The sequence below is a fragment of the Otolemur garnettii genome, unplaced genomic scaffold (genome assembly GCF_000181295.1).
Source record: "Otolemur garnettii isolate 467f Iridium unplaced genomic scaffold, OtoGar3 scaffold00035, whole genome shotgun sequence".
NCBI lineage: Eukaryota > Metazoa > Chordata > Mammalia > Primates > Galagidae > Otolemur > Otolemur garnettii.
Genome location: NW_003852430.1, coordinates 13,737,003 through 13,749,731, shown reverse-complemented (window position 1 = coordinate 13,749,731; position 12,729 = coordinate 13,737,003). Strand labels below are relative to the sequence as shown.

The following is a 12,729-nucleotide window of genomic DNA, read 5'->3' as shown; positions in this document are numbered from 1 at the left end:
TAATGCTTTTAAAATTCAGGCTATGTCTTAATCCATGGTTTTCACCTAAAAAAGTGTTTTGAAGAAAACATTGGATCATTCTCAATAGGAACTTGTAGAAACATGCCTAAAATCAAACCTTAAGACATGTATTTTTCTTTGTTTTTCACTGGCATGTCTTACAGGATAGTATACAAATGTGTCAGGACCCAGGTGTGCACGTTTCACGTGTCTGTCCAATCAGAAAAGTGAGAGGTAGCTGGCAGCCCTTAATATTGCTTAGGATTACATTAGTCTTTTGTAAATAGTCTTTACAAAGATATTACATTAGTCTTTTGTAAATACATCAATAGGATGTTTAAATATCCATCATATGGGTTAATTTTAAGTCCCTTTGAGGAAGTCCAGATATATTTTAGTGTGAATCAAACAGACATGGCCATAGGTAAATGAAGGTTTGAGAAAATGCATTTGTCATGTTTGTGACCGACACCTGTGAGCAGTGTTAATCTGCTCACATGGAGATAGAGCATCACTTAGAGCTCCAGAACAAATGGAATAAATAGCAGCGATAGAGCAATGGATGAGAATTTCCACTCTGTTCTAATGAGCTGTTTTTCTGCCCAAACTGATGTTTTCCTCCCCACCTTGTTGAAAGCTGATTTATTTTACAAGCTCTTTAGGTGTAGTTTTTGACTGAGTAGGCAACAAAGCTTGACATGACATGACAAGCATTTGTCATGTTTGTGACCGACACCTGTGAGCAGTGTTAATCTGCTCACATGGAGATAGAGCATCACTTAGAGCTCCAGAACAAATGGAATAAATAGCAGCGATAGAGCAATGGATGAGAATTTCCACTCTGTTCTAATGAGCTGTTTTTCTGCCCAAACTGATGTTTTCCTCCCCACCTTGTTGAAAGCTGATTTATTTTACAAGCTCTTTAGGTGTAGTTTTTGACTGAGTAGGCAACAAAGCTTGACCTTTAGTTTCTTGAGCTGGCTTCTATGCGTCTTGAAAGAGGATATGTGACCTGGATTATAAGAAGTGGATTAGCCTTGGGGGTAGAACCAGCATTCACAGTTTGTTCAGAATACTCTGTCTTGGAGCACATCTTAAATTTGTTTTTCTGTGACAGATAACCAAAAAACAACGTCACAACTAACAAAGTCATCTTAGCTGTTTGCCAGCAACATTTAAAGTTGGTGTTGCTTCATGTGAGAATCTGTAAATAAGTTTCGTTTTTACTCTCAATGTGAAAGCTACATTTTATTTATAATTTGTGTCACATATCTTCATATAATGTGGCACATTTAGAGATTCTTTTGTCATGGACAGCCTCTAGAATTACTGTGATATGACATTCAAATCACTCAGTTAACAAGAATGCTTAAGCTGTCAGCTTTTAAATCACTAATTGTCATATCTTCCTAACATGGTAAGACCATATTGATCATAAGCACCAAAAGAAAAAAAAAAACCCAAAAAACCAAAAAAACAAAAAAACAAACAAATAAATAAATAAAATAACCCCCCAAACTAAGGCTTATGTAAATATGGATTCAACTCAAATTCACGTTTCACATGGTATTTATATAAATTCAAATTGTTTTGCAAATGTAGTTGATTCCTCATAAAAACATTCACATAAGGACAGTCATAGCTGCAATCCAAGTATGGTGACTGAATATTGATTTTAAAGTTAGAGATTTTTGACTAGTTGAGTAAGTATAGATAGTTTTACAGTAGTTTACAGGTATTCTTTTTATTTTTGTTGTGTATTTGACTTTGTTTTTAAAATTTGTAATAAATTGGACCCAATATTGAATGAGGATGGGGTGATACAAATGGTTGGAAAAAATGATTGTGTATAGAATCTGTTGTGAAATGCCATTGCATCTCCTCAAGTTCAGTAGAATAATAATATACTAGTATTATAGTAGAATAATACCTTATACAAGGCACAGTAGAAGTCACTTAGGACCAGCTAACGGAGGTTTTAAGGAATTTTGTTAATGAGGCCAAGTTGCTGGGTTGGGTCTCTGCAGGGGCTGGGATAATTACTGCAACTTTGTCCTGTGGCTGCTAAATTCCCAGTTTCAATCAACCGTCTTGTAACTGTCTTGCAAATACACAAGGTTGCTGGCAGTGGAAAGTACATTCCCTATAAATAATGAGTCAGTACTGAAATGTAGACACCAGTGACAGCACACTTTAAATTTTTCAAATTCGTTAATTTATTTTTGGCAATACTAAATTTATATTGTTCAAAAATTTTAAAATGTGCAAAAAGGACATTTAGGGAAGGGTTTCCCTCCCACCACTGTCTCCCATCTGCCTAGTCTCCTTTCTCTTTCCCACTATGTAATTACTATGATTAGTTTCTTATATATCCTTACAAGTAATGATGGATGAGGCTATATGTGTATGTGGTTTTAAAAAAAATCCTTTAAAAAATAAATCATATTTTTCTTTAGCAAGATGATGTGGACTTTGCTTTTTCACTCAATGGTATGTTGTGGAGATCATGCCAGAGAGCTTCCTGCCTCTTCTTCAAAGCTGCATAGTATTCCACTCTGTGGAAGCACCATGATGTGTTTACCATTTTAATTGGCCTTTACATTGGTTTCAATCGTCTGCTGTAACATCAAGGAGGCTGCAGTGAACAACATGGTACATATTTCATTTTTGTGCAAAGTATCATTTATTTTATCTTTCTTTCTTTAAGATAAATTCCTAGAAGTGAAATGGCTGAGTAAAATGGTGCTTCCATTTGAAATTTTGATAGCTCTTGTCAAATTATCCTATTATCCTACAGACTTGATAGCACATGTCTCATTAAATGTTGAAAATGTTGCCTGTTTTATAGGTGAAAAGAGCATATTTAAAAAAATTTGCATTTCTTTTGTTCTGAGAGAGAAGTCAGTAAATTCTTCTCATATTTAAAGGCCATTTTCATTCCCCTTTAGGGACTTGCCCTTTATGTGTTCTGCTCGTTGTTTTGGGTCTTTTTGTATTGGTTTTTAGAACTCCTCACATTTTGAATCATAATAGAAAGGCCAATCTGAGGTTATAAGATATTTCTGTCTTGTTTTAATCTGATTCTTAGATTATACTTCAATATTTGATCCATTTATCCTGGAACATGGTATGAGACATACATCTACCTTTTAACCCCAGTTGACGACATACTTTTTCAAACATCATTTATTTTATCATTGACCTTTTTCTCATTTTAGGATGCCACTTCTATTATAAATCAGTTTCCCATATGCGTTGGGAATTTCTATTCTGCTTCACAGTTTTATATATTCAGGGAGCAATACCACTTTGGCTTAATATCTTATAGGATTATTTCTCTTCAGGTTGCATTTCTTTTTTAAATTTTTTGTGGATATTCTGGATCTTTCTCTTCTCTTATCTTTCTAAACAAACTTTAGAGTTATCTTTGGTTAAAAATAAGTTTGTGTTTTTATTGGGATCATGGTGAAAATTCCGTTGAGAGGGAACTGACAACTTTTTGCAATGTCATTCAATTTAAGAATGCTTTTCAAGTCTTTCCATGTCCTTTAGAAAAAATGTTAATTTTTTTTATCATGTTGGACATATATATTTATGATTAAGTGAACTGCTAGTTTACTTTATATTTTAGAGTGCTATAATATAGGGTATCTTTGAAAATTATATCTTATTACTGTATTTGTATATACTATTTGAAAATTATTAGTTTCCAGATAGTAATTTTGTACCCTGTTAGTTCATTGAATTATCTTATCATTTGTAGCAGTTTTGGAATTGATTTTCTGGAGTTTTAAGATTATATAATCATGTCATCTGAAAATAGTAATCGTTTTAACTCCTAAAACCAACGATATATGACCGTGGTGAAGTAGGCATCTTTACATTGCCCTGATTGTAGCAGAATTGCTTCTTGTGGTTCCCATTAAGCATTATGCTAGTTTTGGATCAAAGAAGATATATTTTATCATGTTAATGAAGTAACCATAGATTCTTATTTCAATGACTATTTTATCAACAATTCATATTCAATTTTGTCAGTTTGTTAAATACCATTTTGGTATCAATGGATATAATTATTATGAAAAATCTCACAGGCAGATGGATATGACAATCTGATATTTCTCCCTTTAGATTTATTAATACAATGAACTTGATTTTTATCTTGCTGCATATTTCCTATAATCTAGTTTGTGACAACTTTATGACCATTTGGCTTCTGAATTTTGGGTTGCTTAAAGTTTAAAAATACAGAATTTTATTTTTATAGATACATGGAAAAATAACATTTCTTTAATAAAATGCAGGTGACTTGGGAGAAAAGGGAGAGCGTGGCCCTCCAGGAAGAGGTCCTAAAGGTTTGCCTGGAGCTACAGGTCTTCCGGGTAAGTGTGATGTGTGGCAGGGTAAGGTGAAGAAATTGGTAGCAAGTAGAATAATATTTTAAAAGAATTGCTGTTCAATTTTAAGCATATCAATAGTTGCCAGTGGCCAGTGAGAATTTTTAAAGACTACCTTTAGTGAAGAGTTAAGTGATCTGTAAATTATATCTGTAGTCTTTATGAAAAATTGCTGTCAGGACTTGAAATATTAATTTCTTAAATAGGCGCTTTAAGAAAAATAATGTCAAGGCCCAGACACAATGCACTTGTTACAAAATTCTAAATGAATAGGGTCCTATCCATTTCTAGCTTAAGTAATAGTTTCTAGTATAATTTTTTTATTTTTATTTATTTATTTATTAAATCATAGCTGTGTACATTGATACAGTCATGGGGTGGGGTGCTGTTTTTATATACAATTTGAAATATTTTCATCAAATTGGTTAACATAGCCTTCATGATGTGATAAGCTAGAGCAGTAGGAAAATTAACCTGTTTTTCACAATTCATGCTGCACAGGGAGTAAATGAAATTCTATTTTAGAATCTCCCCTTTTAAACAGCCAGACCCTTTAGAAACTCATATCCAAAAAAAAAAAAAAAAAAAAAAAATCCAAACATTCCTACTCACAGCCACAAAGAGCCACACATAGCCACATATCACAGCTGTGTCCATGGAGCAGTAGGATCTCCCTGTGTGAAAAGCCAGGTTCTCTCACTGGGTGTTCTGTTCTCTGTATATACTGGTCACTCTGTCCCCAGAATCCAGGCTGGAAAACACTGTCCATTGGGAAGTGACTTACAAGCCCAAGCCCAGATGTAGCACAGTAGGCCTCAAAGAAAGGCAGTTCAGTTTAAGAGCATAAACATGGGTAGCTTTCCAGCAAAATTTTTCCTGCACTGCCTGAGAAAATGGCACGAGAAGACTCCTAATCCCCGAGGTGTCCTGCTGAGGAGAGTGGAGGTGAGAGGGGTTACACATTAACAAGAAGAGAAATTTTAAAAAAGAGGCAATGTTTTCTTCTGCAATGGACTTGGAAAACTTGGTTTAGGGAAATGTAGGGAAAAAATGACTATTTTCTGATTCTACCAGAGGCTTACATATTTAATTACAGTTATAATTATAGCCCCAAACATCATTGCTTTCCAATTATCCATTTCAGTGCTCCTGGGGATTGCCTTCTCATTAAAATAAAAATAATATGAATATGTCTAGAGATAGTTCAAGCAGACATTGCCTTGCTAAAGCTGATTCATGGGCCTGTCAAGATATTTTCACAAATTCATGAATTTTTGTGATTGCAAATGGCAAATTTATGATTGGGACAAAAAAGAAAATCTGATTGGAACTAAATAGGCTCAAGAGGGATTTTAGTATACAGTAAAGTCTGGATTCCTTGATGGATGTTTGGAAGAGAGAAAGGAAATAGAATACGAAGAATGATTTTTCTCCTTCCCCAGTGTCACTAATCGGACATTTTAATAGGACGTTTTAAAGCTGATAAAGCGTCCTCATCAACATTTGGTCACTTATCTATTTATAAGATAAGTCTCCTTGTCTTGTTTGACAAACCACCTAACACTTCTTGAACTGGCAACTTGCACTATTAGCTACATGTTCCTTTATTGAAAATATCGTATGGTCTCTAGTGGTTCTTACTTTCAAAAAATCTGCTGGTAGACCACATTTTAAATTTAAAAATGGGAGGTTGAGGAAGACCGGTTCTGTCAGTGCAGCGGCCCAGACTGGCACAGGGACACACGTTGTTTCCCCTCTGCAGTAAACTGCGCTGGGCAGCTAGTTGACCACAGGGTAAGAGGGATGCGCCTTTGCAGGGTTTGCTTTTTAGTAATCAGTTCACCCCTGTCTAGGTAAAATGGTAGCGTAGAACAAGCTCAGCCTTTGTAGCCTCCTCTGAGCTCCTTTATGAAAGAAAAAATGACGTTTGTTGTAGCTGATCTTGGAATTTAATTTCAAATCTGATTTGTTGAAACATTTTGTGGACTCCCCTTTTTAGGATTCGTAGGATCCGCCCTTTCCCTTTTTCTTTTGGCCAGTCCTTCCCCCTTCTTCCTGAGGATTCGTAGGATCCGCCCTTTCCCTTTTTCTTTTGGCCAGTCCTTCCCGCTTCTTCCTGAGCCCACCTCTAACATCACCAGCGCCCTCTGATTTGCGGCCGCCTCTCCTCCCTCCCCACGAGCTGTCACCTTCCACCTTTCTTACAGGAAAGCCCCCGCTTCTTCCTTTCCTTCTAAGCTCTATGTCCCGACCTTCTGTGGACTTTCCTATTTGGGGCTTTTGGTACCTTTCAGTGGAGAGGATACCTGACATTATTTCATGAAAAATCTGAGTTCCAAATTATTTTTCAAAAACACAGGCTAACTTCCAGAAGCGCAGGTGTGGGGTGGGGGTGGGGTTGCTGCTGGGCCGTCTGCTCAGTGCTTCGTGGGGCCCAGACTTACACAGCCATTGAGGTACCCACGGGGGCTTTGGTTTTTGGGTCAGCTCACATTCTCTTGTTTACACGGTAAATATGCTCGGCTAACAATTTCTCAAGTCACTCAAGCTTTTGACAAGAGCTTTTTGGGTCATTCTTCCTGGAAAGCGAGTGCTCTGAAAATGGGTTATTTGGAGCGTGACCTCTACAATCCAGACATCCTGGTTCAAATTTTGACTCTGACACCTACTGTCTTTATGGCATTGGGCAAGTTGTTTAATTTCCATGCACCTCAGTTCTCCTACATCTCTTTCTGAGGCTGTAATTCTGAGCATTAAAGAAACTCAATCCACGTACAAAGTTCTTAGGACAATTTAAGCAGTGTTGGTTGTTAGGACTCTTATTAATATATCCAGTCCACTTTGTGCTTTTTTGGGTAGATGAAGGAGAAGAGCTGAGGGCAGAGCAGACCCCAGGGAGCCCTCACAACTTTTCTTCTCCTGAGCTGAATCAGCAGTAATAGTTCTCTCAATCAGAGCTACCCCCGACACCCCTTGAAAATCTACTTCAATCCTAAATCACAATCTCAAAGTTATGACCAGCAAACGTCATTTCACTGGTTAGTTGTCCACTGAGAGGCTGGACCATTTTTTAAACGTTTCCCGTAGAGCTTAGGACAGGACTAGGAATGTGATCTCTGGTCTCTTACAAACATAATACAGGGTGTTATAAAACCTGCCATCCCCCAGCCCTTTATGCATGACTTTTGGGGATACTCTGTAGGGATAAGACTTTAAGGCCAGGAGGCCTACAGAGAGACTCTGCAGGAACTGGTGTGGAACCTTCTAGATAAATACGCATCGTGCCTAAAAGAACGCGTCTGCAGAACAGCGATTCTGCAGCTGTCTTTACTGTCACTGTGGTTGGATTTGGGATCAAACCTTCCTGAATGGAGAAAAAGATCATTTGATCCTTCTTAGTCCTAACATGTCTAACATATTTTTTAAAAAGTTAACTAGTACCTTCCTTATCTATCAGTTATCAGAATTCCTTTTTTCTTTCTGGACAGTTTTCGGTCTCTGTCTCCCCTCTACAATGCTATAATTCCATGTCCATGTTTGGTGTTAAGTATCACCTGCCTTTTAGGGCCATATGTAATGCTACATGGGTTACTGTGGACCACAGATTATTATTGTAACCATCACATCCACTGCCATTTTGGCTATAATGCTTTGTTTAAAAGTGGCCTGTATGTTATCTGTTTTGTTTCTCATACTCTGGAGTTAGAAATGAGGACCCTGAACCACTGCAAGGTCTTTATTAGAGACGTCCAGGTCCTATGTACTATTCTTTTATCTCTTAGTGCTTCAGTTTCTTCCTCTGCAAATTGGAATAGCCACACCTACCCTACAGAGTTATTTACGAGGGTGTATGTGCGTGTTAATACATGTAAAGTGCTTGGGACGCTGCCGGGTGTACAGTGAACACCGCAAATGTAGCTATTATCATTATTGTTACTCCTCTTTCACCCTTGAGAAAATAAAGACCCCCCCCCCCCCAAGTCCCACGTTCTCTGGTCATAGGACTCTTGGGCAATAGTAAGGCGGATATATTTATACTCCCTGAGCCTCAGTTCCATAGTGTACAAAACAAAGGGCTGGCTGTCCAAAAATATCATTAGTTTGTCTTTGCCCCCTCAGCCGTGTGACTTTGTCATGTCCTGTGACCACCTGGGGTCTTACTTCCTTTTCTGCCTCTGTCATGGAGCTGTGTGGGTCACACGAGCAACCCCTGAAATTCCATCACCCTCAGTTTCTTCTCACAGGTCAGCTAGTGTTATTGTCTGGCTGGGTGTCTCACTAAGAGTAAATCTCTGTTTGCTGCCCTTGAACTTGCCCATTTGGGACCAGCTCCTTGGAACTCTGAGAACTTTAAGGAAAAAAATGGGTCCTGACTTCCTCTTTGTATACTCAGACTTACTGGAGAAAGTAACAAATTAAGAATCATTTGTACATGGACAACACCGGGAATGTGACCTGTGAGCCAAGGTGCTTTTCCCTTCCTGGACATGGGTAGGTTAGAGCCAGCTTTGCGCTGGACCGTCCGAAGTGAGATTTACTTATGAACATTGATGGGAAAAGAAAAACCCAGTTTCCACCTGTTTTCTAGCACCCAGTTATTCCATTTCCATCCCTGCGGCTATTTTATTTGGCTGTGGGGTTCTTACATAGCCAACGTTCACCAGTTCCTTAAACATACACTGCTTTGTTGAATACCACTAAGTAGGCTCAGTCTAAGAAATGTAAAAAAGTTCCTGGCACATACAGAAAGTTTACATAACGAGCAAGTTAATCATCAAATACTCCATTTAATGCTGACAGTTATTCGCAGTTATTATTTTTATTTCGCCTGCACACACGGTCCCTTTCATTCCATAGCATGTATCAATCCAGAGGCTGCCTGTCTCAGAACCCGCCTGCTGGGATCAGCCTTCAACAACGTAACACGCCTGCCCCCTAGTGTTCAAATAGAGAATAACATGGATATTCGTCCTTATTTTAAAAAATGATGAAATGTTTGGCAATAACATTAAAATTTTTTATTTTATTTTCTTGATTGACATACGATAGTTACACATATTTATGGTGTACATGGTGATGTTTGGATATGTGTATAGAGAACAGATCAGGGCAATTAGCACATTCATATAATTTGTGCTGGGAGCATTCCCCAGGTTTATAGGCTCTTGGGATTTCAGAAAGCTGTGTGATCACCAGGAGTTAGTACAACTAACACAGCAGAGGGAGGCAAACACGATGAGGAAGGTTCTATGCCCGCATTGTCTCTTTTTCTTAAAAGTTGTAAAGGAGGGCTTGGCGCCCGTAGCTCAGTGAGTAGGGCGCCAGCCACATACACTGAGGCTGGCGGGTTGGAGCCCAGCCTCGGCCTGCTAAACAGCAATGACAACTGCAACCAAAAAATAGCTGGGTGTTGTGGCAGGCTCCTGTAGTCCCAGCTACGGGAGATATTATAAAAGATTACCTTTTATACACATTTAGATCTGGCTCATCTTTTAAGCCTTAAAAATATCAACTTTAACTGCTTCTAATGTCAGGGGATCTGGATAGGCTCTGCTAAAGGCATTTAGGAGGCTGAGGTGAGAGAATTTCTTAAGCCTAAGACTTTGAGGTTGCTGTGAGCTGTGATGCCACCGCACTCTACCGAGGGTGACATAGTAAGACTCTGTCTCAACAACAACAAAAAAAAAAAAAAAAAAAAGAAGAAAAAGTTGTAAAGTAGTTTGTGGATACTCATGAGTGTCGCTGCTGGATTACCATTTGTGCCTATTTTGTGAACAGGACGATGAGTCAAGTGACACTTCTTCAGTGAATTGGACTGTGACATGAGGTCACCCACCTGAGTTTAGAGCAAGGGCCCTGGGACAGGACTCATCAGACGCTGTCAGTCTGTTACCTTCAGGCTGGCTTTTTTTTCCTCTGGCATTTCTACGGGGCAAAACCTGAGAAAAATATCTTGATTTCTTCTGATAAAGCTCTAGAATAACGGTTCTCAACCTGTGAGGAACTATAGGAACTATATTAAAGGGTGGTAGCATTAGGAGGTTGAGAACCACTGTTCCAGAAGAATCAATACTTCTCTCAGTTCCTGGGCCTCTTTCTACTCAGGCCCAGTGAATCAAACAATCACTCCCACCCCCGACACACACCCTCTGCAGAGTCGGCAAATCAGTAGGTATGAAAATGCAGTTAGGGGGTGCAGGGGTGCAGGGTCCTCATTTCTGACTCCAGAACTTTCAATGACTGTGGACAATTATTTAACCTTCCCAACACTCAGTTTGCGCATGAGAAAAAAACGAGGTCAGTAATGACCACAGTGTATGGCTCATTCCTTAGTGAAGTCAGGGTAAAGAGAAAGTGTTTTTATTACATGTTCATGACCATGAGGACATCATCATCCAAAGCTCCACAGGGTGAATTGCTACATTTGTCAAAGAGGGAATTGGACTAGATGTGATTTTCATAAAATAAATCAAAGGTAGTCAGGATGCGTTCATTGACTCTTTTCTCAAAGGATGAGTAGAAATTTGGAATAAACTCAGCAAGCTGAAACTTCTCTCAAGAAAGCATCTAAAAAGCTTTCTTTCTGCTTTTTAATATTGTGTGTTAGACAGAAAATTCCCTTCAATTGAAGGTTTCAGGCAGGAAGCCGGTTGGACAAATGTTACAAAAATGTTGTATTAATTGCTAGCACCTAAAAGTGGAGGGAGATTTATTTCAAGACTCAGCTTCTTGAATTCCCTATTACTGGGAATTCTGGTAACATGGATCTAGCTTCCCCCCGGCGGGTGGGGATGGGGCAGAGCCTGCGCCCCCTCTCCAGTTCACCACGGGCCTCATTCTCCCCTCTTTTTATTGCCCTAACACTGATGTGGAATATCAGTGATTAATTTTCATTACACTTTAGTAAAAACGGCGGGCAGTTTCTTAATCCAGGCCCATTTTATTTTATTTTATTTATTTTTATAATACATTAGGAATCCGCCAACCATTTTCTGTAAGGGACCAGATTCTTTGCCTTTGAGTGCTGGGTGGTCTCTGCTGCGGCTACTCCGCTCTGCCCTTGCTGAGCAGAAACCACCACTGACCATATGCCAACAGGTGACCTCGGCTGTGCTCTAATTAAGTGACTTACAGAAACAGGATTTGGCTCCTGGACTGAGGTTTGCCCAAACTTGTCTGCCTTATGGGCTCTTCTCCTGTGGCCACGTGATTTTTCTACTTCTCCTTGGGACATTTTCTCCTTCTGATTGTGATTGCATTTTCAGACAGACCTGGTATGTCTCATACAGAGAAGGTGCCAGAAGATACCTTTCATATACATTTAGATCCGGCTCTTCTTTTAAGCCTTTAAGAAAATCAACTTGACCTGCTTCCAGTGTCAGGGATCTGGATAGGCTGTGCTGGAGCATAGCCTTATCTGTGGACACTGGATTAGGGAGAAGCTTTCCTGGGGGAACCTCACTGCTACAGGGAAGCACATAATCACCTGCTGTGTCACAAGTCAATAGAGTTGAATGAAGGCTTGTGGGATAAAGTAGGGGGAGTTATTCACATTTCTTTTACTGTTGCTTCAAGATAAATAAATTTGAATATAATTATTCTCCTTTAAAACTTAACATTTTGCCTTATGAAACTGCTTTTTGTGGACCTAATTGTAAGCACAAGGGAAAGAATGAGATGTTACATGAAGTAGGCTCTCCAACTTCTAAAAGTAGGAAAGACTGTTCAGGAGACTGCTGAGTAAGACCACCCACTGTAATAGGACCAACAAAGGCACATGCGGTCAGACCACAAAGATAGAAAAAGAAACGTAAAAACCGTGGGGAAAGGGCAGTGACTAAGCATAAACAATTACGTAACTGAACGTGTAGGTTTGGCTTCCAGCTTTTTGGCCGAATGGCCAAGCTGAGATGGCCAGGATGGAACAGAATCTCTATCATGTCATGTTGTCATGGCACATACAATTCATCTCACACCGATTTCTCATCACCATCTTTGCATTAAGGGTAGGAAATCACCACTGGGCATTGGGGTAAATATTCAGCAGAAATTCCGCATGCTTACGGCCTCAGAGTATGCCCCACTGGGTGAAGTGTACAACTGTTGAATATGGCAAAAGGAAATGATCAGGAGTTGCCCCCAAAGGACTTGCCCTGGCGAGGTTCATGCTGGGGTCGGCCCCCGTGAGAAGATGATGGCATTTTGTAGGACTCTTGGCACAGTCTTCTCAAAGACATGAATCAATAATATTTTAATACTTGTAATAGCAGCCTTTATTTATCAGGGCTTTCAATCACAGAATTTAATTATAAGGCATTATCCCTTATATCCC

The 12,729-nt window shown here is 39.1% G+C and overlaps 1 protein-coding gene across 2 annotated transcripts in view; it reads left to right on the top strand.

Moving 5' to 3' along the window:
• Nucleotides 1-12,729, top strand: part of COL9A1 (collagen type IX alpha 1 chain) — an 87,591-nt gene that overhangs the window by 73,496 nt on the left and 1,366 nt on the right. For both annotated transcript variants that reach the window (XM_012805066.1, XM_012805065.1), the window contains one exon: nucleotides 4,305-4,382. In XM_012805066.1, coding sequence (XP_012660520.1) covers nucleotides 4,305-4,382 — 78 coding nt within the window. The remainder of the gene's footprint in view (nucleotides 1-4,304; nucleotides 4,383-12,729) is intronic.